Source organism: Geotrypetes seraphini, chromosome 4 (genome assembly GCF_902459505.1).
Source record: "Geotrypetes seraphini chromosome 4, aGeoSer1.1, whole genome shotgun sequence".
In the NCBI taxonomy this organism is placed as follows: Eukaryota; Metazoa; Chordata; class Amphibia; order Gymnophiona; family Dermophiidae; genus Geotrypetes; species Geotrypetes seraphini.
The window spans coordinates 190,188,713-190,215,316 of NC_047087.1; the positions used below are offsets into that span (position 1 = coordinate 190,188,713).

Consider the following 26,604-nt stretch of genomic DNA (forward strand, 5'->3'; position numbering starts at 1 on the left):
ATACTGGTTCTAAGTTTGGAACTGAGGAACAGTTTGGCGTCCAGAAGCATTCACAGAAATTCTGGCCTGTTTCTGATACCCTCTACTGCAGCCTGTATTTATCATGGCACAACCAGTGTCCTCTGCCATGGTGGGCTGGTGTCTGGGGGATGTCATAAAGTTACCCTGGCAATAAATAGAATGAAGCCCCTTGTTAGGATACACATGCAGTGTAATTGCTTCACCTTTTGGAGCTCCTGTGGTCTGACCAAGCCTTTACAAGAGAGCCTACAATGTGTGTCACTTTTTTTCTGGTATTAGACGTTTCCTTGGAACAAATTGTGGATCTTGTGTTCCTGTCCACCACACTTTTGGCAGCTGGGCTTGGATGTCTTAAGCATGGACCATTCACCACAGCACTATATATCCAAATAAGTAATATTCCTAGCAACTGACTTCATCAGTCTACCTTTTTAGGCCTAATTTGCTATAGTCCTAATGTTATTGGGAAGGGTCAATCAGCTGTGCATAGGTTTATTTGCAGAGGGGAATCGGCTCCACCATTGGACAGAAAATTGGTGCTGAGCAGAGGCAGCCTTTACCCTAGGGTACTCATTCCCCCCCTCTACCCCTACCCCAGCAGCTCATTGTGATTCTGGGCAAGTCATTTTTAACCCTTAGGTACAAATTTAAATTGCAAGCCCTCCAAGGACAGGAAAATTACCTACTGTATGAGGGGGTGCTGACAAGTTCTCAGCTCAACCAAGAAGGGAATGATATGGAGCCATGGAACTTCCAAGTTATTCCACATATTCACCCCTAAGTTCAACACTCTTGGTATAACAGGTCTGAAGTTTCTGTAACCCTTCCAAAAAATACTCTGATGTCTAGTCACTGAACCGCTGCTGCAATCACCTCTGAGTCATTAAAAAATTGTTGCCCTTTGAAATGCTTTTTAAGGTTCTATGCACTGAAACCCAACTGCGTCAAAACATCCATCGTTTTGTCAGCCTTGTGAGAAGGTGCACTGTCTTGCAAAAAAAGAGAACTCCTTTGCGCAGTTTCCCTCTCCTTTTTTCTTTCAATGCCTCCTTTAATTGGCACAGCAAGTTACAGTAGTATTCTGCATTAACTGTTTGGCCCCTTGGAAGACAGTCAGTCATTATAACCCCTTCCTGATTCCAAAACACTGTGGCCATGTCCTTTCCTGCTGACTTTTGGGTCTTGGATTTCCTTGGCTTTGGAGAACCTGAGTGCCATCATTGCATGGACTGTTTTGTCTCAGGATCATAGTGGTGTAACTATGTTTCATCAACAGTAACTAGTCATTCCAAAAGGTTGGCACCAGCTCGCTGAAAATCCTGCAGACAAACTCAACTTGGAAGTGTCCACTTGACGACGTCTCTTGTCAGCACTCAAACATTTTGACACCCATTTGGCTGACAGCTTCTGCATATCCAGCTGCTCATGGATCATATACCCAACACATTCTCTGGATATCTGTAATGTTTCAGCAATTGTTTTAGCTAATATGTGCCAGTCTGCCAAAATCAGGTCATGGACATGGTCAACTGATCTTGCTGCTTCTTTGGTCTCAATCTCCAATCTGAAAGTTTGCACACCACTTCTTCACTGTGGAATATGATGGGCATTTGTCATTCAGTGTTTGCAGCATACATTCAAGGATTTCCTTTGGAGTTTTTTCTTCTGCAGGAATAGCAACTTCATGATGGCTTGGAGTTCCACACTTGAAAATTCCACACTTTTCATTGACATGGTTCAATCAATAATCTGAAACAATGTCAAAACATAGCATTATGATTCTGCAAAGTGCAAAATAAAACAACACTTTTTTCAGTTACAGTGGCAAAATAACGCTCAGAATTTAGAAGTGGGTTGAACTGAGAACTTTTCTGTGCCCTCCCCCCCCCCCCCAATGCTTGAATGTACACTTTAGGTGGTATATAAGAGATATAATAATAATAATTTATTTATTTTAGAAGGGGAAATAAGCAGTTGGGGGCGGGGGTGGTGGTACATCCATTACCTCCCTTATGTAAAGGGCTGGCAAAAAGGAGCACTGTTTATAAACCTTTACATGAAAGGGAGCAGCTGTTCATCCCAATGTGAATATATTGGGACATAAATGTGAAACAAGGAATGTATCCATTGATTTTTGTTCTACCCAGATTACGCCCCCTTGCAGTACAGTTGTGACCCATCAGCATTGCGTTGGACATTGTTTTTTGTCTCTGCTTGTTCTAAAAATTTACCTGCGCCTAATGCACTATTCATGCATTAGAGAAATCATCCTTCGAGGCTCTTGACAAAGATAATGATTCCGAAACACTGTCTGTGTCGAGTCTTTGAGTCTTCTCAGTGCTACTACCAATAAAGCGTACTTTGAACTGTATGCCTGTGGCTGAATTATTGAATCTTATCCTCGCGACTCCTCCATTGTGCTTTGTTTCTGTTGTCGCCAGGACCTTTTTGGGCTTTATCTCCAGTGGCTATATGGCATTAAGGACATGAAAGGATTAACATTTTCCTCACATAGTCCATCAGAAAGCTATTAAACCCTCAAAATAAAAATATTTAAACTTATGAACATTGCCTGATTCATAGTAGAATCCGTAGGAACCTGTTCTATTGGAGGAACTCTAGTTCAGCAAAGGTCCCTAAAGTGCACGCAGGGTGAATTTTCCAAGCAAAGAATCAAAATCTTTCCAAATTACAAAGGAGAGAACTCACATAAGTAAAAAGTCTCTTTAGAAGGGTATCCTTGCTTTTAGTTCAGAAAGGAGAGAGCTTCCAACAATTCCTGCTTAAATATGCAAATTAGCTATGTAAGACCTCTACTAGTTACTCTTTTATTTTTTTTTATTCCAAAGAAATCATACCCAACCTAGTCCCCAAAGTCTTTAATTCTGTGAGTTAAATAGTGTAGCAACTAAAGAATGGACCATATAGGTCAAGAACCTTTGATTGACCCTTCTAGTTTCCTTTCCTCTCCCAGGTCTTTAGAATGACCACCTTTAAACCACCAGTGTACAGCTGGTTAGCTCAGTCTCTCATAGCTCTACCCTCAGATCAGCTTCCATATCAGAATACATTTGCTATCCTCCAGTGCAATAGTGTAATTATAGTAAGCTCAGAAGCTTAAGCTGCACTCTGCCTGTTCTCCAGCTCCCTTTCTAGGGGTTTTTCAAATAGTCTCCAGTTCCATAGACTCTGGTTCAGCTTCCTCAGCAACCACACTATCCTTGGTGCCTGTCAGTGGAAAATCCCCACCCCACCCCTCAGTTCCAAAGGAACTGGAGCTCCTTCTTCACCTCTACAATGATAAGATTCCCTTTTAAATGCAGGGAGTGGCCTAGGTCAGTGTTTCTCAACCTTTTCAAGCCAAGTACCCCCTAAGCCTAACAAATACAAACAGAGTACCCCTTGGCCAAACTCTGCCCAGACCTGCCCAAACTCCACCCGTGACTCCATCCCCATAATAATAATACTAATTGTAATGCAATTTCTTCCATCCATTTTTCATATAGACACAATATAATCTTATTAATCTAAACGATCGCCTAAAACGTAACCTTCCACCCAGAATAAGAAGAACACTGACACCATTCTCATACCCACCACTCAATGGCACTCATCGTAAAAAGCTCTATGATAACCTCATAGCAACGCATGCAGCAAAACTCGAACCCTCCATCACTAGATTGTTAACCTCAACATCTGACTTCAAAGCATTCCGTAAAGAAATCAAAACGCTGCTCTTCAAAAAGTATTTACAATCTACCTAATCTCCTCCCCTCTTCCACCAACCAGGTTTGATCACTCCCTGGCACCATACCATCAACCGACAAAAAATACATATATAAAAAAAAAAAAAAATAAATAAATAAATAAATAAATAAAAATAATAAAAAAAATAAAAATACCAGGAACCTAATTCACCCTACCGAAACCGATTGCCTACCAACGTATGGAAACAGAATATTTGATATGTATAGTAATGTAACCTGATTTATCTTCCACTGTTATTATGTCTACACACTCTCTCTGTCATTAGTCTACACTCTCAATCTGTATTCTCCAATGTCATGTACCCTCCTGGAAATGTCCAGCTCTCTTCTTATGTAATCCGCTTTGAACCGCAAGGCACAAGCGGAATAAAAATCACTAATGTAATGTAATGTAATAATGGTAACCACAAAATTAAAAACCACAAAGCACACTGTATGCAGAGAAAATGTTAATTATCATTTATATTTGGGGGGTTTTCAAAGATGTCAAGGCAGATGACTTTAAAATATGCAATGTCACCTCAGTAACAAGTATAGAAAAACAGAAAAAATAGTGCAAAATATAGACAGCCGATGTAAATTCTCAAAGCTGACATTTTGATCACTAAATTGAAAAAAAAAATCATTTTTCCTACCTTTGTCTGGTGACTTCTTGAGTCTTTGGTTGCACTTCCTTCTGACTGTACATCCTTTCTTTCTTTAATTAGGCTCAACAATTGTCCCTTTCTATTCCCTCCCTTCCACGTCCCAAGTTAGTGCCCCCTTTCTCCCATGTCCTTTTCTATTCCCTTCCTCCCTCCTTCCTTCCTAAGTCCTGAGTTTGTGCCCCCTCCCCCTCACTGCCTTCCAGCCTTTGTCCTTCTTCCTCCATCGGGGAAAGGCTTGTGGGCCGGCAGCATGCAATTGCTGCACGCTAGCTCTTCCCTTACTTTCCTGGATTGCAGCGGCGGGTGGCAAGCAGCCCGTGTACCCCCTGGGGTATGCGTAGCGCGCTTTGAGAAACCCTGGCCTAGGTAACACACATGTCTGATACCTCAGTGATACCTTGGAACCTTCCCTCACCTGGTTCTTCAAGGGTCCTTTCACTTTATCCTGGTTTCTAAGCTGCTAGGGAGTTTTCTTTACTCCTACTGTTGCTTCCTTATCGCACATGGTAAGATCTGATTGAATGGAAGTTAACAAATGTTAGTGGTGAATAGATTTCACTCTAAGGATAGAGACTTTTCCAGTGGTGTGCCAGAGGGATCAATTATTGGTTCTGCTGTACAATGTATATAAGTAATATTGTAGCGGGGCTATCAGAAAAGATTTGCCCCTTTCCAAATGTTATCAGAATCTGCAATAGGGAAGGGATCCTGAAAGGTATGGATAATATAAGAAGGGATCTATGGAAGTTTATAATGCAGGGTGATGTATTTGGGCTGAAAAAGTCCAAAGATGTGTTCTAGCACAGGCAGTGAGGTATGTCTGTTTATAAAAGAAGAGCAGTATCTGGGGATGATGATATTTGATGTTTTTAAAGTGGCAAAACAGGTAGATAAAGCAAAAGCCAGAAGGATGTATGGGAACACAGGGAAATGAATAGCCAGCAGGAAAAAATGCACATCCCCCCCTCAAGTAAAAAAATCTAAGTTTCCTAGTGTTTGTCAGCAGGAACTCCTTCCTGCTGCTCACTCTGGCCCCAGCCCTCCCTTTATCTTAACTTCCTGTTCACGGGACCAGGAATTTACATCAGAGGGGAGCCTGCTTGTTGCCAGTAAAGACTTGAAGAGGTACAAGAGGGGAGTGCATTTACAAGAATTCCCCTGTGGTCGGGTGGGGCGATGCCGGGCACCAGCTTCCTTGCTACACCACTGGTTGATGACCCCCTCGGTTTAGTCAGTGTAATAAGAGTGATAAATAGGTATACAGCTGCTGTACTAATTTGGATCTTAATAAAAAATAAAAAAGGAGAAAAGAAACTGAGTGCATATTTGATATGTTTGCTGATGAGTTCTTTGCTCTGTACCAGGTAAAGAGCGCCAAGCGTGAAGAGGAAACACGCCTGCTGCAGTTGAGGAGTCTTCAGTATTTGGAGCGCTATGTCTACCTGATCCTTTTCAATGCCTATCTGCATCTAGAGAAGAAGACCTCCTGGCAGAGACCTTTTAGTGTCTGGATGCAAGAGGTAAAGCAGCTGTGCTTCAGGCTCTGACATGAGTGTCTTTTGTTAAAAGGAGGTTTTAGGATGTAATGCAACTGGGGCTTTATTATTTCTAAACAGCTCTTGCTTGAAGTTCACAAAAAGGCTGAAAAAAACCCTCACCGCTCTTCTGTGCTTTCTGTTCCAGAGGAAAAACAAGTTTGTTTATCTGTGGTCTATTTTTCATGCTGTCCTCTGGCAGGTCTGCGTATTAGCTGTTTCTGATGATACCTTTCACAGACAAAACAGAGGCAGATTTTCATCTGAAGATGTAGACAAATAGGGAAAGAATGCAGTGCATGAACTTGACCCCCTAGGGCAATATATAAACTGTTATAACATTTCAAAAACAACAATATAGATTTGTAGAAATGGTGTGGGAAAATTTTGGGTGAATGTCATGTTTGGACTGTGCAGGGAGTTTAGGTAGGGTATAGAAATATCAAAGAAGAGACAAGCTAACTTAATCATGTATTTCTAATGAGAATAACTGGATGGATCGTTCAGGACTTTATCTGCCGTCATTTACAATGTTACTATAGTATGTGGAGGATTGAGTTATGTATCGGGGTAGGTGGAGTAGTGTTTATGGGGGGGGTAGTTTGTGTGCTTAGTGATCAGGTGCGTGTTGGTAGGGCTGTGTGGGTTCATAAGGAAGTGTGAGAATTGATGGCTTTGTTTAAGAGTATGTATGTGTGATGGATGAAAGACATGTGGAGATGTGTATTTATGTAGATATTTGTTTGGATGGGAGGGGGTATGATAAGTGAGTAGATATGTGGAGATACATTATATGGGACCATGGGATATGTATGGTGGGGATGGTGAGTGGAGGTGCGGGATTGTGGTAGGCATATATTTGGGTTTGTCAGTACCCATGTATGGGGGAGGGTCATGGGGGGTGATTGGAGTTTAGGAAACTATGAGGGTGGTGTAGAGTTTGTGCAGTTTCTTTGCGTATGATTTTTTAGCTTACTTTTTAAATGCTTCTGTAATTCTTCTTTTACATTAAAAGTATGGTGTATGGTGTGTGGATCTGTGTAACAAACTCCTATCTTAATACATTTTGAATTATATTTTTAGACAACAGAATGTGAAGATGTTCACAAGGTGCCATGAGCCTGACATTCTGCTACATGGAGAATGTATAGTTTGAAATGTCTGTCTTACACAGTTTCGAAATTATCTCCATGGGGTTACCATTTTTTGGTGCCCTGATTATCCCTGGGTAACTTGAAACATCTAAGTTGAATATTTTAAATTCAACCTGCTATTTGTGTGGGCCAGGGCAGTGGAACACTTTTTTGGTTGGAGGAGCCAAAAAAAACCAGTCTCCTCTACCCCATCCCAAACTTTCTCATTGCTGGTTTTGTGTTGGGAAAAATGCTGGTAAGGCCATGGCCCCAGTGGCCTGGCCCATTCTATTGCTTATGACCTTTTTGACCTATAAGCTTTATGGCTATAACGCCACAGAAGAACACTCCAATCCCACACTCTTTTTAGATGGATTTCTTTGGGTGCATGACAATTTATATATCCAAAATTATCTGTTCAGTTGCCGTATATTAAAAAAATGAAACCAAATTAAAATTGCAACCTCACTACTTGCACTTGTGGAGTTGTAAAAGTAAGCAGCTATATGTGGAGGTGATGATACTTAGACTAGAAGCCAACCGAATTTCAGTTTTGGTTTTACTCCCGCTCATGCCATTCCCAATTCCAAAATGGCAGCTTTAAGGGTAAGAGCAACTCAGGATGTTCCTGCCTCAAAGAGGCCACTAGACTAGACCGGATCTTTTGAAAAGTAGGCCTGGGGAGGGCCTACAAATGAGGGAGAGGGCAGCATTAGTGGGTGGCCCAGGGAAGGGAGGGTTTTGATTCTGATTCTGGCTGAAAATCAAGCAGGCAAATAGAATAAATGTTTAACCAACTTTATTTCAAACGCACCTTCCTATCAAACTTTCAGGAAGTCAATTAAAACCTATCTCTTTGATAAATTTCTCTGACTCCATTCCTGCCTTGATGTATCTTTAAAATGCTTCCAGATAAATTTGACTAATCTTAACATGCTAATGTAATTTGAAAGTTTTTGGGTTTTTTTGTAATATTGCTGTCTATATATAGTCTCTTCCTCTGTAAACCGCTCTGAACTGCTTGTGGCATTGTGATATCTACTATAATAAAACGCTAAGTGCACATGCGCACTCTTACCTGCGTGATCCGTGATCTGTAGGTCTGTGGCTGGCAGGAGTGCGCATGCACGCATACAACGGTCCCTGCCGTCTTGCTGGCTCCCTTACACTTCACACCCGGCGCGGCTCCCCCCTCACTCACTGTGAGACAGTTCGTCGTCGGCGCACCCCCCCCAATGGATTTTAATTATTATGCATTAATCATCCGTGTACCGCTGCTTTCCCCGTAACAGCGAGATCCCAGGAAAGAGCCTCCCCTCCGAGCAGGCACAGGAAATGGGGGTGGGAAGCGCAGGCATGAAGGGGAAAGAAGCAGGGAAGGAAGGGAGAAGTGAAAGCACCACCGCAGGTCTCCCCTAGTCTTTGTGGGAGTAGTGGTGAGGCCAGGAGAAGGAGCGGATGAAGAACGTTCACAGCACTAGGGAGACCGTGCAAAGGGAAATGCAAGGGGGTTGAAAAAGCGAAAGGTGGAAAGGGGAAAGGGAGGGGGAGGAAGACTACAACGGAAAAAGAAAGGCCTTTATACTGAGGCGAGTGGAGACTCTTCCTTAGCTTTAGCGGTGATCTTGGCGACGGCTCCCATTACAATCCTCCATCTTGAATTCAAATTGAGTGGAAAAAAAAATCACCGCCTAACAGAGGGAACAAGGGCAGGAGGAAGAGGAGTCTCTAGCAACCGTTAATGTAACGGGCTAAAACACTAGTATAAAAATAAAGTTGTTATTATTATTATTAGTGAAATTCAACCACAGATTCCGTTTTGGCGAGAACCTAAGCCACTGGTATCAGTCGACCTCTAACTTACAAAATGGAAGCTGCAAAAGCACCACTTCAGTGTAGAAGTGCCAATACTTCCACACAAAATCTTCAGGGTTTGTATCATCCATTTTATCCATGCACCTGGTGCCTGGCAAATCTAGTATTTTGTAAAGGCTTTATGTCGGCAGAGCTTGTTCTAAAATACCAAGGAATATAACACATCTCTATGTAGATGTCTCAGTTCTGATCTCGACATTCTGTGTAAAATGGTTCATCGTAGTTTTCCAACATCTGCTTAGCTAGAAATAATTTTTTAAGCGTTATAAACCCCCTGTGCTAACAGTTGTCTTGGGTTACCAGACATCCGGGAAAACCCGGAGATGTCCTCTTTTTCGAGGACTGTATAGGTTCCCGGATGGACTTTCCAAAACCCGCAGTTTGTCCGGCTTTTGGAAAGCCCTGAACTTTAGCCGCATCTGGAGGGCCTTCAACAAGCATGCACAGATGACATCACACGCATCCGCCCATGTTGGAGGCCATCTAGACATAGCCTGGAGATTGGGAAAAAAAGAGATGAGGCTTTTGGGGGGGGCAGGGCTGGAAGCAGAATGGAGTAGATTGGAGGTGGAATGAGGCAGGTTGGAGGCGGAACAAGGCGGGGCTGGGGCGGGGCCATGCATCCGGGTTTGTTCATTGTTAATTATGGTAACCATAGTCTTGGGTCTTACATCTTGCCCATATCTTCATAGTTATATTGTGCATTTAACTCTCATGCCTTTTTTATATTCTCTCCACACATTGAAACTGCTTTATAAGGAGCAGTAGATGATCTTTTGAACAGTGTGCTTCCTGTCTAACAACTTTTGCAAGAGTTTAAAATAACCAGCTCTGCCCAGCTGCAGTTTTCCTTCTCTTTCAGGAACTAATACAGTGTTAAGGGTGAGGAGAGGATGTGTCCTTAATCCTGTTTGACTTTTTAAATATCTATGCCAGAAAAAAGAAGGCAAGAGTCTAGAGATACAGTAATAATGTGACCTGGATAGCAGAGAAGTCTTGTAAGCTCATAGCTTTTCTTAATTTAGTAAATTACAGGCTAACCTGGAGATATTTGAGGTCTGTCAACTTTGCCCTAGATTTTTCTTAGGAAGGATAACTGTCTCCATTCCTATACTTCATAAGAGGAAGAAACCAAAAATAATTGGTTTTTTCTTCCTAACACAACAGAATTTTGGAAATGAATTATACATAGATCTAAAATGCGTGTCCATCTGTCTGGGGAGAAAATAACTCTGAAAACTTTAAAGGAAGAGGACTAACTTTGATGCTGAGCAAAAGACACACTGAGCTGGAAAATAGGCCAGATTGGACATAAGGTTCCTTAGAACAATCCCCTAAAAATGTCCCGATGCATCTCAATAGAGGAAGCAGTTCAGCATCTGTAACACTGAAACAAACAAAACAGAAAGAATTGCTGCATTCAAACTACCCCTCTCTTTTCCTATTCTCTCTCAGTCACAGTCGCACACAGAAACAACACAGATATACAAAAATACACACAGACACATCTACAGATAAACATACAGACAAGCACATGCATACACTGACATAAAAAAACAGGCAAACATATAGATTTTGTATACTGACCTTATAAAATTTATATACCTCTAATTCATATCAGCTACAAGATGATGTAGAAAGCAAACATGAAATAAACAGAGAAACAAAGAGCACTTTAAAAAAAAAATTAATCTTTATTCATTTTTAAAGCTCACAATAAGGGTAACATATACAACCATTTATACTTTAACATCACTTAATATATCATCAAATTCTAACTCACATTAAATATCCCCCTCCCTTATACATAAGAACATAAGAAGTTGCCTCCGCTGGGTCAGACCCGAGGTCCATCGTGCCCAGCAGTCCGCACCCGCGGCGGCCCATCAGGCCCATGACCTGTAATGTGATCCTTCTCTAATCCCTTTTATCCTTCTATCCATACTCTGTCTAAAACCTATCTCTACCTCTATCTGTATCCTTCAATCCCCCTATCGTTCAGGAATTTATCCAATCCTTCCTTGAACCCCCGTAGTGTACTCTGTCCTATCACAACCTCCGGAAGCGCATTCCAGGTGTCCACCACCCTCTGTGTAAAAAAGAACTTCCTAGCATTGGTTCTAAAATTGTCCCCTTTCAGCTTCTCTGAGTGCCCACTTGTGCTTGTGGTTCCCAATAATCTGAAGAATCTGTCCTTTTCCACCCTCTCTATGCCCTTCATGATCTTGAAAGTCTCTATCATGTCTCCTCTGAGTCTCCTCTTTTCAAGGGCGAAGAGCCCCAGCCTTCCCAACCTGTCTGCATATGAAAGGTTTTCCATACCTTTTATCATTTTCATCGCTCTTCTCTGGACCCTTTCAAGTATCGCCATGTCCTTCTTGAGGTACGGTGACCAATACTGGACAGTTATACCCAACAGTTATTTATAAGCAAAAGAAATCATAAAATATTCTGACCCCCCCCACCCCACCCTGGACATATATGAACAAAAGGGGAAAAAAATTAATATTTATTCTATGCATTAATTTCAATCTTTACAGTATCTTGTTAATGGCTCCCAAATAACCTGAAATTTCTTAAAATTCCCCTGCTGCATGGCAATTATCCTTTCCATTTTGAATATGTGACACAAAGAGTTCCACCAAAAGCTATAATTCAGCCTATCCCAATTTTTCCAATTATTAACAAATAGCACATTAAGAAAATATACAGACAGTAAATTAGCCAATTAGCCAAAGGCTCTCTCAGAAAGCCAGGTTTCACATAATGTGCAAAATAGAAGTCAGCTGGCAGTTTTTGAGTTGTAATTTTTTTTAAATGCCCATCTTGGCATATTTAAACATACTGCTACTATTTATGATTTATAAAACGCTACCAGATGCATACAGTGCTGTACAACCAACATGCAAGAGACGGTCTTTGCTTGAAAGAGCTTATAATCTAATTAAGACGGACACAGGACAAAGGTGAGGAAATATAAGGGACTAGAGGTAGAGGTAGAGATAAGGGAGTAAAGAGGGAATGGCAACAGATATGGGTGCTTTATAAGTTGAGAGGATAGGGTTTTAACCAGTCTTACTTGTAAGGAAACTCTCCTGCCAATGCTCATAAGGGTTCTCTGTGACTGTTACTGACTGTCTTAGCAGCCACCGAGAATCCTATACTCATGCATTACAAAGAGCTCATTAGTATTTTAAAGAGCATTCCCTGTAATGCACAGCAGGGAAATGCAATGTTTCCCATGCATACGCAGGTCTGAGATGTTGTAGTCTTATTTTCCTGTCAGTGCCTGAGCACTGATTGGCTCAGGCACTGACTGAAAAATAAGGCTATGACAGCTGACCTTGCCGGTAAAGGCCCCAGCGCCCAATTTTTTTTAAAAATCCCTCTCTCCCTCAGATCCCCCTTCCCGACGAGCCCTCCAAGATATCCCCCGTGGACCCCCCAACACCCCCTACCTTTAGGGGAGAGTGTGGTGCAGTGGTTAAAGCTACAGCCTCAGCATCCTGAGGTTGTGGGTTCAAACCCACGCTATTCCTTGTGACTCTGGGCAAGTCATTTAATCCCCCCCTTGCCCCAGGTACGTTAGATAGATTGTGAGCCCGCTGGGACAGAGTGGGAAAACTGCTTGAGTACCTGAATAAATGCATGTAAACCGTTCTGAGCTCCCTTGAGAGAACGGTATAGAAAATTGAATAATAAATAATAAAAAAGAAAATAAATTGCAGCTGAGCCTGCAGGGGAAATCTCAAACAGCTGAGCTGCAGGGGGAAGCCCCGAAGCCACCGTCGACTTCCATACTCCACACATACAGGCCTTCCTGATGCAACCAAGTTCGTTCCAAGGCCACAAACTGTACTGATTCGGAATTTCTGCTTTTACATCTACCCAAACAAACTAGCCCACAAACAAACAATATTCTACAGTTCTTCTGCCTTGTTTTTCAAGTTAAAGCACTCAGTTCACAAAATATCACTGTCCTCAACCCCCCTCCTCCTGGGGAGTTTGGAGGGGGAAACCCACCACCCATTTCACAGTTTGATAACTATTCATTGTGGCTCCCACTGGGCTGCTACTGCCTTTAATACCAGGTGCTTATGCGGGAGTTGTCATCATTCCTCAGGGCTTGGGGCCTTTGCATAATCCATATACCCTGTTTCTGCTGGAAGCTCTCTACTCTCTTCTTGCATTGACTTCTCTGGTAGTTCCCTCTGGGCTGCTGGGAGTACTCCCTAAATTGGTTCCAACCCTTCATGTCCCTTTGTGAGATTGACATATGTCTTCCTCAGCCATGGAAATTTGCCTTCTTTTCTCCCTCATTCTACTCTAATCAAATTTATTTTTTTAAAGGATTTCTTAACTACCTCTAAAAAAAAAAGTCATATAAAAAAAATCCCCCAACATACAACACATGTTATACAAACAATAAATACAGCAATTCCTTCATATCAGCCATTATTTACGGCACTCAATAACGTATGAATACAAGATCATTCATAACCCAGGATAGACATTTATAGAAATGCTTCTACAAATAATGTAGTTTCGGTGTTTCTTAAACTTCTGAAAATCTACAACAGCTGTATTCAGAAGGGAGAGTGCGAGACTTAAAAATTTTTTCCGTTCTTCCAGTCTCCTACCAACTTCACAACGTCTCATCTGTCAATGCGCTACTTTTAGTAAAACATTCTACTCTCAAGCCTCAAAATTTTCTTCTTTTGTTAATCAGAACTACATTTTGAATGTTATAAATGCTCACTAGTACTTATTCCAAGGCACACTCAAATTTTAAATACTATCAATTGTCACTTGTAACAAAATTACACCTGAACCACTATCAGAATTAAACCTTAAACTTTGCTACTTCTTGATCTTGACCAAATTGAATCAAGGCATCATTCCTCCCTTTTTTTAAAATAATAAGGGGCCAAACACTCCATGCATATACTATGTAAACTACGTGAATCTTTAAATATTACTATTCATGTCATTTTTAAGGTCATTAATTTTTAGAATACCCTAAAAAATGCAAAATCAAGTTGTTCCTCAACATAAATTTCTGCAGTACCCACCAATTTTTCATCACTATTGAATTGCACCCGATGCATAGATCACAAAAATGGTTACCAATCAATAGACACATTTAAACCCTGCGGGGCTACCAATTTATATATCTACCCGGGGCTAGATGCACTAAGAGAATTTGTAAGACCATGTGGGTCTGCACCGATCCGATTTTTGGGCCGATTCAGAAAGAGCTATTGATGCACTAAAATGTTTGCATGCAAATGATTCACGCCAGATATTCGTTGTAATCCCTGACTCTGCCATCCGATTGACTGCTGTGAAAGTGAATCTCACATATGCGCAGAGCCGGCAGGGGAAGCCCTAAAAGCAGGCTCCTGCCACTCAGCCGTTCAGGGCAGGAGACCTTTTTTTTTTTCTTAATGGGCACAGATGCTGTGCGTGTTATATACACACAATATCTGCCCCATTAAAAAAGAAAATGTCCCCCCCCACCTCTGCTGGCCCTCCCGAACAAACTGATGAATGCGGCACTGGGAATAACCCTCCCCCCGCACTAGGGAAAAACGGCAAGAGGGATGACCATTCCTTCCTGTCAATGTGACTCCCCCCCCCACAGCAGCAATATAGCAGGAGGGATTCCCACTCCCTCCTGCCACCAAAGGCCTACTCCTGAGCCAGGCACCCCTAAACATTCTCTACCCTTCCCCTCCCCCCAAAAGGCTCCCTCCTGTCACCAGAGGTCCCCCGCTAAATTCCCCCCCCCGTACCTTTTTAGAGACGTTGGAGCAGGACGGAAGCTCAGTCTGTCCTGCTCGTAGGCCTGCCGCTCCAAAATGGAAGGCCTATCCCTCCCTGGTGAATCATGTGATGCACGGGGAGGGGCCTAAGGCCCTGATTGGCTCAGATGCCTAAGTCCCTGCTCCCTTGGGAGGGACCTTAGGCATCTGAGCCAATTAGGGCCTTAGGCTCCTCCCTCTCTATCCTGTGATACAAGGGGGAGGAGTCCAAGGCCCAGGAGTGGGCCTTCGGTAGCAGGAGAGAGTGGGCATCCCTCCTCCCAATTTTCTTTCGCGGTGGGGGGTTTAACATGACAGGATAACATGGGCATTCCTCCTGCTCTTTGGGGGGGGGGGTTTCGTGGTGCCGGTTCATCAGGGAGGGAGGGCCGTCATCGGTGGGGGCTGCTTTTTTTTCTAATGGGACAGATATTGTGCATGTGTAACATGAACAAAGAAATTGACCTTGGGCGATCCACAGAGAAGAAAATCCAAGAGAAACAAAAAAAAACCACCCCACTTTTATTGAAGATTTGAAAGTTCCAAAAGTCAAAATTACAATCCACATAAAAGCAAAGAAGTCCACATAAAAACCTTTAGGACCTAGTCCGCCGAGAGTGGTTCTTATTGCTTTTGGTTTGTGTAGTGCATTCTACATGGAGTTCCATGCAATTGCTCTTTTGGATTGATTTGTTTTTCCACTTATCTACCACCATAGGACTATCAGGGAACCCTGAGGAAGACTACCTTGTCGAAACACAGACCGTGTTGGGTCCTATGCTCTCAGCGGACTAGGTCCTAAAGGTTTTTATGTGGATTACTGTGCTTTTATGTGGACTTTTGGAACTTTCAAATCTTCAATAAAGTCCATTTCAGGAACATCGTCACACCACAGTGTTTTTTGGTTTCGCATGTGTAACATGCACAGCATCTGTGCCCATTAAAAAAAAAAAAGATTAGGCAGGTAAGCGACTGGTCTGTTTTTTTTTAGTGCATCAGAAAGTCATATTAAAGCATCAATTTCTCTACTAGTTTACATGGCATTTTTATATTAATTAGATTATTTGCATGGTCAGATCGTGGAATGAGCGATCATACAGAAAACCAAGCAGTGAGCGTCAACAAATCCGATCCTGCTATATAATCTACTTCAAAACATTTCAGATCCCTAAAAGAATGCTGTCTGTCTAAGCAATGTTCTACTAAAAGTTCTGTTAAGTTCTTACATTTCAAGCTCAATCTATGTTCTACCATACTTTTTCCTTAATGATCTAGTAGACATGCCTACATACAATTTTTCACAAGGACATAAAATGATGAAGATGATATAACTGGAACTGCAGTTTAGATGATATCTAATCTAATATAATAAAATGCTAGGCCGCGCATGCGCACTAAAAAAAACGTGTTCCCTGATCTGTCCGGTTTTTTTTAGTGCGCATGCGCGGGTTGTACGTCACCAAACTCGGCAACGCAAGCCATGTCCGCCGTCGGCCTCGAGCTCCTGGGGGCCGGCGGCTCGAGTCGCCCAGCCGGTGCTGAGTCCCCCCCACTCCCACTTCAGCTGGCACAGACGGTTTGAGAATGAGGGAGAGAACAACGCAGCCAGACGGACCGCGGGAAGGGAAAGGGGGGGAGGGTTTCGAGGGAGCCGGCTGGCCGCATAAATTATTTTAATTTGAAATCTGCCGCCGTCGCCGCAGCTCCTCTCTCATCTTCCGACATAATATAAGTGCAGCTCATGAGAGGAGCCGCGGCGGCGGCTTTGAAAACGGCTCCCTTAGTTCGCTGCATTTTTTTTTTTAAGTTTAAAACTGCCGCCGTGGCTCCTCTCACGATCCCGGCCTGTGTCAGAGAAGGCTTCCGACGCAGGCCGGCTCGTGAGAGGAGCCGCGTAGGCATCTTTAAACTTAAAAAAAATCCAGCAAAGAACTAAGGGAGCCGTTTTATCTCCATGCTGCTACGAAGGAACAGGTGAAGGGGAGGGAAATGCTGATGCTGATGCACAGGGAGCAGGCAGGCATGGCAGGCAAGCAGGGGAAGAGGGAAAGGGGCTGCTTTGGGGGTAGGGGTGTGCTAGGGGCACATAGCAGTCATGGGCAGGAGATCACAGAACAGGCAGGCATGGCTCAACAAGGGGAGAGGGAAAGGGGGCTACTTTGGTTTCCTGGGCCAGACAGCAATCATAGGGGGGAAACAGAAAGGGGCCTCGGAGCAGGCAGGCATGGCACAAAAGGGGGCAGGGGCATTGGGAAACGGGGCTGCTTTGGGGGAAGGGTGTTCTGGGGGCACACACCAATCATGCCGGGGAAGAGAAGGGGGCCACAGAGAGATAGGCAGGCATGGCGCAAGACAGAGACACAGACAGAAAGAATGACAGACAGATAGACAGCATCCAAGCACAGAGAGAGAAAGGAAAAAAAAAAACAGTCGTCTACTCTAGCACCTGTTGCACAGGGGGAGAACGAAAGAGATGCTGATGGACAGGGGGTTGAAGAAAAGGAACGGAGGACTAATGTTGGACAGGGGGAGAAGGAAAGAGGTGCTGCTGGACAGGGGGGAGGTAAAACAAAGGGAGAAGGGCTGCTGCTGTATAAGGAGAGCAGTGAAGGGGTGGTGGTGGACACAGGGGAGGTAAAAGGAAGGGAAAATGGACAGGGGGAGCAGGCAAGGGGTGGTGATGGACAGCCAAGGAAAAAGAAAGGCAGAAAGAAAAAAAGCGGCTAAGGAGAGAGAGAGAAAGAAATAAAGACAGACACACACACATATGTTCTAGCACCCGTTAATGTAACGGGCTTAAAGACTAGTATTGTATATTCTTTGATCAACTGGATTTTTAAATTTTTTAACCTGCCATCCCACGATACAGACATGGGGCAATGAAGTGTTAGGTGACTTGCACAGAGTCACAAGGAGCTGCATGGGAATCTAACTCACAACCTCAGGATGCTGAGGCAACTGCTCTAACTACTAGGCCACTCAGCTCTCCTACCAATCTGCACAAGCCTTGAACACTTATCATTTTAAAGTTTGAGGCTTGCACAGATGAGGACAGAGCTTGTAGAGATGGGGCAGGGGCAGGACGCACGAGGGTGAGACAAGGATGGAGATAAATCCTGCCTGGGTGGAGACAAATTTGTCCCCGTGCCATTCTCTAAAGCCAGTGTACAGTCATTGGCTCCACCTTCTGCAGGAAGCTGGGGGCGTGGCCATTGTACCCATTCCAACACACTGGCTCAATCCTCCAGCTCACTGAATGTAGTTGATTCTACCATGGCTTTGAGGTACAAGGGAAGAGAGAAAAGTTTGGAAACTTACAGGATAGAGGGATGGGAATCATAATAATAATAATAAACTTTATTTTTGTATACCGCCATACCCCGAAGAGTTCTAGGCAGTTCACATTAGTTAGACAGAGATTACAAGTGGTTACATTTCAAATTGATCATAGAGTTGCGAACAGCAAGGAGAGAAGTAGGGAGGAGAGGAGGGAGATGGGGGAGGGGAGTAGATCAGAATGGGGGGAGGATTGAAAAGGGGCATTAAGGGTCTTAGTCTCGGAATAGGTGAGTTTTGAGTAATTTTCTAAAGTCGAGGTAGTTGTAGGCCTTGAGGACCATTTGGGCTAGCCAAGGGTTTAGTTTGGCGGCTTGGAAGGCGTAGGTTTTGTCAAGGAATTTTTTTGAGTGGCATAGTTTTAGGGAGAGGAAGGCGAAGAGTTGAATTTTTCGGGAGTTCTTATAGTTGTGGTTAAGGGTGAAGTGAGGGGTGAAGTGGCTGGAGATCCACTGGAGATGGAAAGAAAGGAATTGGAGGAGGCAGAAATGTATCTTTTTGCAATACAGGCATGCACTTCACCAGCTTTCATTTTGTTTTTGTATAAAGCATACCTGATTTAGCCTCATTTAGTCATTAGCTATAAAGCAAGAATATGAATACTATATAGCTTGTGTCAAACAGTATCATTTGTTCAGCTGCTATGCACTGATCAATGGCTCCATTGAGCAATTTCTGCTAGAAATGATAAGTCTATTAAAGCTTTATTTTGTTTGTTTGTGCACCTCAGACTTCATTACATTTGACTTCTTAATCTGTGTAGTGGTGCATATTGTGGTTTAGTTAGTTAGAAAAGGGGAGGCTGGAATTTGTGTGCATTCTTTCCAAATTACAGCTTGATTGGGTCAAGTCTGCCTTTGCCAAATATATCTGTTTTCCTTCAAACTCTCTTTTGGCTGGACTCATTTCTTCCCGTCTTCCAATCCATTAAATTAGTTCAGCTATATACTCTTCTTTAAAATCTGAATTGCTCATGGTGGCCAATTTGTTTACTAATGTTTAAGGAAGTCTTTGACAGAGGGAGTTGATGGCTCTGGGGCAATTTTCCTTAAATTGGTCACGGGAAAATTAACCAGTATTTTCAGTCAGCCAGCCCTAGAATAATTATTCCTGGTTTCCTTTATTAGGTACTATTTAAATGAATATTATGGTCACAGCAAGCTTTGAAAGCTCTGATGTGTGATGTTATAGAGGAAAAATAAGGGGCAGGCCTTACTTTCATTAAAATGCGTTAGTTATAAAAGCCTGAACATAAGAATTGCTGCTGCTGGGTCAGACCAGTGGTCCGTCGTGCCCAGCAATCTGCTCACGCGGCAGCCCCTAGGTCAAAGACCAGTGCTTTAAATGAGCTCAGCCTCACCTGCGTACTTTCAAGTTAAGCAGGAACTTGTCCAACTTTGTCTTGAATCCCTGGAGGGTGTTTTCCCCTACGACAGACTCCGGAAGAGCGCTCCAGTTTTCTACCACTCTCTGGGTTAAGAAGAACTTCCTTATGTTTGTACGGAATCTATCCCCTTTCAACTTTAGAGAGTGCCTTCTCGTTCTCCCTTCCTTGGAGAGGGTGAACAACCTGTCTATCTACTAAGTCTATTCCCTTCAGTATCTTAAATGTTTCAATCATGTCCCCTCTCAATCTCCTCTTTTCAAGGGAGAAGAGGCCCAGTTTCTCTAATCTCTCGCTGTATGGCAACTTCTCCAGCCCCTTAATCATTTTAGTCGCTCTTCTCTGGACCCTTTCGAGTAGTACCGTGTCCTTCTTCATGTACGGCGACCAGTGCTAGACGCAGTATTCCAGGTGAATTTAGTAGTATGCAATACATATGAACTCAGATACTCAGAGTTACACATCTTCCATCACAAAGTCATCTGCTACCTCTTCTATGCTCAGTTTCTCTGGAGTATGTAAGCACACTGCCTCAATCTCTTTTCCTCTTTTCACTGGCCACTCTCCCCAGCTTCTTCAGCAGACATAATACTGAACATCTTCTGTAGATTTGGTTTGGGGGGGGACTGTTATACTTTTTTTTGGTCTATTTATCCCTTCCATCTTTGGCTCTATTGGCAAATAGTGACATGAGACTTCCAGAACATGTTGCATATTTTTTAACCCCATTTCTCCCATATGACCCAATTATTGCAGCAGCAGTCCTTGGTCAGGAGCTGCAAACCATTAAATGTGGACTCTGAGTCTAATAACTAAGGGATGCTATTATGTATTTACTGTAAATACTGTCTCCAGTGACTCTCCAGTCTTGGCTGTCCTAAAGAGCAAAATCTGGGATTGGGGTTAAAACTCAAGTCCATTCACACAACAGTACCCAGTTTATCAAATTTTGTTCACCCTTACCTTTTCAGCAATCCCTAGGTCAGAAGCAGAATAGAATCACAGATTAAACTGATCTACAATGCTAAAAAATATGACCACGTCACGCCCTTGATGTTTGATTCCCATTGGCTCCCTATAAGCCATCGCATCACTTTTAAAATATTACTTCTAGTTTTTAAATCCTTAATCTATAATGAACCTCAATTCATAACCAGAATGCTTACTCCTTATAACACATCCCGGTCTCTCCGTTCAACTTCTCATAACCTTCTAACGGTTCCATCCCTGAAAATTATAGGCACCAGAAGACAGGATATGTTTTCGGTTATGGCCCCTCAACTGTGGAACTCTATACCACAATACATCAGAGATGAAAAAGATCTTTCATCCTTTAAAAAAATCCTAAAAACCTATCTTTTTAAAGATGCATTCAGCCTATCACTCACTGACCTGAAATCATAAGCTTTTTTCTTTTTTTTCTTTTAACATCTTTGAATTTTTTACTCTCCCTGTTGTTTACTTCCCTATTGTTTTTCAACTCTAACAAGGTATTATAACTTTTCCCCCCTAACCCACACGATTCATGTTAGTCTTATTCTGTAAGTCTGAAATTATTTTATTGTATTCACTACCCTTTTTTTATAAATTGTACATTGCTTAGGAAATTAAATAAGCGATTCATCAAACACTAATAAAAACTTGAAACTTGATTAACTTGAGGCAAGCAAGCTGATCTTAAATCCCAAGAAATGTGAAGCCTTTTGGATCTCAAAACTTAGGCTGCCCCCTTTTCAGTAATACCCTGATGTCATTATTGCATCCCTTGCTGTGGTATTGGGTGCCAAGTTGTCCTTTACAATTTGTACTTGCTGTATACTGCCTTGGGTGAATCGCTTCATAAAGGCGGTTAATAAATCCAAAAAAGTAAATGTTTAATTGACAGTAAAAAAGATTCTTCTTAGCCCTCATGCAGTTCGTAGATGCTAGAGCATTAGAGACTTTTACACGTGCCAGTAGTAAAATCAATTAGATTCTTGTAATTCACTACCTATTCGGTATCCACTCTATCAAATTAAATGACTACAGCTTATTAAAAAATGCTATGATGCATAATCATGTATCCTGTCTGGTAGAGTATCAAAGTGGCTGCCAACTTTATGTTGACTCAAGTTTTAAGACTTATTATACCAGTAATCTAGGCTACTTATATTCTGTTTTGATCCCGTATTCAGGACTAAAGATCATTAATTAAATTCCAACTAACTACAGAGGTGAATTAACATGCATAAAATTGCATGTATTAGTAGACAGAAACAATGATGGCAGTAAAGTCAATAAAATACATAATAATTGATTGTCTGATTCAATGCATACAGAAAAGAGTTTGCAATACACACAAAAATTTTGCCAGACTTGACACAAATCTGTGTTTTGGTAATAAACACCTGCCTTGGGAGTCGCAAGATCTAGCCAATACCATGCTTGACTTGTGTCTAGGCAAATAATTAACACTAGCTTTTACTAAACTGCGGTAGAGCTTCTTACTTCAGGTTGACGAGGTAAATGCTATGACGTTCATAGGAATTGATAAAGTGTAGAGCATTTACCTTGCTGGCTCGTGGTTAAAAGCTTTACTGCAGTTTAGTAAAATGAGCCCTAAATCAACATGTTTGGGGGGGCAATTCACGGGAGCCAATCAAAGAAGACGCTGAGCAAGAGCGTCAAAGTGCGCTCCCGCTCATTGCTGCCAGCGGCAGAAGAAACCAGCTGCAGCTAGCCGGTTAGCAACAGGACAGCTCGCTCCTGCCCGCTGAACCTCTGGACCACCAGGCATAAAAGTGGCACATAAAATTGGCAATTTTTGGGAGGCCACGGCCCCTGTGGCCTCCCCCGTTCTGATGCCTATGGGTGGAACAATCTGCAAGTGCCTCAAGGGTTAACAAATACTTGTCTTGATCTTGTGACTCCTGAGGTAGATGTTTATTGCCGAAACACAGATCTGTATCGAAGCTGGCAATATTTTTATGTCATTGCAAATTCTTCTCTATGTAGAGCCTGGCAGTATTTTTATGTGCATTGCAAACTCCTTTCTGTATATAATTGAATCAAGTAATTTTTATGTATTTTGTTGGTTTTAGTAAAAAGTTTGCCATCATTTTTTTTTCTACTAATAAATACATTTTTATGTATATTAATTCACCCTCTATGTCTAGATGTCATTTAATTGGTCCTCTCCCTAGTTTTGTTCTTTAGACATATACATTCATAGAGAGGTTTTCTCCTCCCCCCCTTTTTTTCCCCCTTAATCCTGTATTCTCCAGCCCATATGTTAAGATCTTCACATGCAAATCTCTTCACCATTCAATCCTTGACAAGATTGCGTTTTGATCCTTCATGGCATACTGCCTTCAGCTGCTCGGCTATGCCCTCCCTCTGAAATTCACCATGAGGCCTCATATCAAAATGTTAATATGGGGTTGTAAGCATGACTTTCTTCACTTTAGAAGGCTCCTCTTTTTATACTTTTTTTCATGGCAAGGATCTTTCTGCCAAATTTGAGTCTTTTGGGTTTTTTGTTGTGTTCTGTTTATTTTCCTTGTAAATTTTTTTGTGATTGGCCTGTTTAGACTTTAGCGAAAGGCAGCATTTCAAATTTCACTGACTAAATAGTTCACATAGCTAAAATATCTTTCATCAGCATGTAGTGGTCAGTAGATAACTGAGATTCATTTCTATTTAAAATAGTGATTTAAATAAAAACCATGAGTGTATCTAGAAACACGAAGGCAGATAAAGGCCAAACGGCCCATCTGCAGCATCCACTATCTCCTCCTCTTCCTAAGAGATCCCATGTGCCTGTCCCACACTTTCTTGAATTCAAAAACAGTCTTTGTCTCCACCACTTCTACCGGGAGACTATTCCACACATCTACCACTCTTTCTGTAAAAAAGTATTTCCTTAGATTACTCATGGTCCTATCACCTCTTAACTTCATCCTAAGCCCACTCATTCCAGAGCTTCCTTTCAAATGAAAGATTTTCCTTATGGGCATTTATGCCACATACTAGCACAGCCAAAAAGCAGCATCTATCAAATATATGTAGCGATCTAGGGATCTTCAGACTGCCAATCTGGTAACATCACTCAAACTGGCTGCAATCCTCATTAATCCCAATTGCTTGATCTCATAGTATTTTTATTCATTTAACTTTCTACTTTCCTATTAATACTTTTCTGACAGCTTTTTATAAATTTTCATTAAGATGAGAAACAATAAACTTATCTTGCAGCACCATCTCATCTGACGTGAGCCCCGTTTCAATCTTTTCATCAGGGAGTGAGGTGTAAATAAATCAAACTGACTCGTTTAACTTTCAAACCTAACAAGAGTTCAAAACGGAGAGTGATGAAGAAAAGGCAGACATGCTAAACAAACACTTCTGTGTTCATGGAAGAAAATCCTAGAGAAGGACCACTAGTGGCTGAAAAAGACATATGTGAGAGTGGAGCAGATATTGGCATCGTTCACAGAAGAAAGTATTTATGAACAACTGGAATAACTAAAAGTAGATAAAACCATGGGGCCAGCTGAGATTCATCCAGGAATACTGAAGGAGCTGAAAAAGATTCTGGTGATCATTGGAGATAAGAACATAAGAATTGCCACTGCTGGGTCAGACCAGTGGTCCATCGTGCCCAGCAGTCCGCTCACGCGGAGGTCCTCTGGTCAAAGACCAGCGCCCTAACTGAGACTAGCCCTATCTGCGTACGTTCTGGTTCAGCAGGAAATTGTCTAACTTTATCTTGAATCCTTGGAGGGTGTTCTCCCCTATGACAGACTCCGGAAGAGCGTTCCAGTTTTCTACCACTCTCTGGGTGAAGAAGAACTTCCTTAAGTTTGTACGGAATCTATATCTTTTCAATTTTAGAGAGTGCCCTCTCGTTCTCCCTACCTTGGAGAGGGTGAACAGGACTGGAGAAGGGCAGATGTGGTCCCTTTCCACAAAAATGGTGACAGAGAAGAAGTGCAACACATCAGGCTATTAAACCTTACTTCAGTGGTAGGAAAAATGATGAAGGTACTTCTGAAGGAAAGGATAGTATAATTCCTAGAAATCAAAGGCTTACAAGATCTGAGGTAACATGTTTTACCAAAGGAAAATTATGTCAAACAGATCTGATTGATTTCTTTGACTGGGTGACCAGAGCACTGGATGGAGGATATACATTAATCCTTTAATTGGCAGATGGTGAAATGGCAGTTTATGTAACTTGATGTTGAACGAGAGCAACAATACCAAATAACAGTCATTTGGCGATACAGATCTCCCATAAGAGCCATAGAAGACACATGTTGCTTCTGAGCAACAATGTCAAATAAAGGGTTAAATATGGTATAGTTGGACTTCAGCAAAGCTTTTGACAGTTCTTCAAAGGAAGCATGTGAAAAAAAATTGAATGGGCTGAAGTTAGGATCCAGAGTGGTGAACTGAATTAGAAACTGGTTGACTGATAGATGACAGAGGGTGGTAGTGAATGGAATTCACTCGGAGGAAAGAAAAGTGAGTAGCAGAATGCCCCAAGGATCGGTGTTAGGGACGATTCCTTTTCAATCCCTCCAACAATGTTACTAACAAATATGTTGAATACAAAGTTTGCCTTTTGCAGACAACAAAGATTTGCAATAGAAGTAGACATTCCAGAGGAAGTGGAGAACATTATACGTGATCTAAAAAAATTAAAATAGTCGTCTAATGTTTGGCAGTTAAAATTTAATGCAAATAAGTGCACATGCTTGTAGAAACCCAAAAAGAGTTATATCTGTTAGGGAGTTAGATGCTTTTAAGCACAGGGAGATGAACCATGAGATGATAGCGTTAGAGAATCTTAAGGCGGTGAAACAATGTGACAAGGTGTTGGCTGTAGTCAAAAAGATGCAAGGCTGCTTAGACAGGCATATCCAGTAGAAGAAAAGAGGTGTTAATGCCTTTGCACAAGACAAGTCATTAGTTAGGCCCCATTTGGTGATCAGTTTTTGAGGCCAAATCTTGTTAAGGAACATCAAAATACTTAAAGTAGTTCAGAGGAAGGCAGCAAAATTGATATGGGAAAAGACTTGAAAACTTCAATTTTTATATGCTAGAGCAGTATCTCTCAAACTGTGTGCCCTGGCACAGTGGTGTGCCTTGAAGAGATTCTGAGTGTGCCACGAGAGATTTCAGAATTTTACTTTATTTTTAAAAATTCCCTTCATAAGTCTACACTAGAATACGGTATCAAGAGATGATCCAAAAATATCGGAGCGTGTGATTTTTGAATTTTAAACGTTAACAGTATAATTTTAAAAGTTATTCTATGTGTGATTGGTAACCAATGTGCTGCTTGTAGAAATGGTTTAACGTGATCATATTTTTTTTTGAATTAGTAATAATTTGTATTGCTGTATTTTGTATTATCTGTAATCTTCTTATTTCTTTTTGAGTTATGCCATGATATAAGGTGTTGCAATAATCAAGCCTAGAAATGATTAATGAGTGTATTAGAATGTTGAGATGATGCGGTATACAAACCTAAGGTTTAATTTAGTTTAGTTTAGTTAAGAGCTTCAGGTTTTAAAACTTTTGATCTAATGAGGATCTAATGAGACGTAACTTATAAAAACAATTTTTAACCACTGAACTAATCTGGTCGTGATAAGAAAGTTCCTGATCTAATATTACTCCCAATATTTTCGTTGTAGTTACTATTTGGAGAGGGATATTGTCTAGGAGTATCTGCGATGAAAATTTAAGATCATTTTTCCATGGGGAAAAACACTACTGAAGATTTTGTTGCGTTCAGGGCCAACATATTATCCTTAAGCCATTGGCTTATTTGTTTTAACTTGTAATTTATAGTTGTTATCTCATTGGGGTCTGCTGCATTTAAAGGGTACAGGAGTTGGATGTCATCTGCATACATTTTTCAATCAGCTTTCAGAGGCGAAAACCTCCTTCCTCAGGTTTGCCCTCTTTCTCTGCCCCTTCCAGTGGCATAGGAAAGGGAGTGCGCGGAGGGGGTGGTCCGTCCTGGGCACGGTCTTCTCAGGGCACTGGCACCCCTCCTGCTCTTTGCCCCCCTTCCCATTCCTCCCCCTGCTGCATGTGCTCCCTTCCTCCC

The 26,604-nt window shown here is 41.9% G+C and overlaps 1 protein-coding gene across 3 annotated transcripts in view; it reads left to right on the forward strand.

Moving 5' to 3' along the window:
• Nucleotides 1-26,604, forward strand: part of PALD1 (phosphatase domain containing paladin 1) — a 521,435-nt gene that overhangs the window by 449,731 nt on the left and 45,100 nt on the right. For all 3 annotated transcript variants that reach the window (XM_033940451.1, XM_033940452.1, XM_033940450.1), the window contains exon 19: nucleotides 5,800-5,955. In XM_033940451.1, coding sequence (XP_033796342.1) covers nucleotides 5,800-5,955 — 156 coding nt within the window. The remainder of the gene's footprint in view (nucleotides 1-5,799; nucleotides 5,956-26,604) is intronic.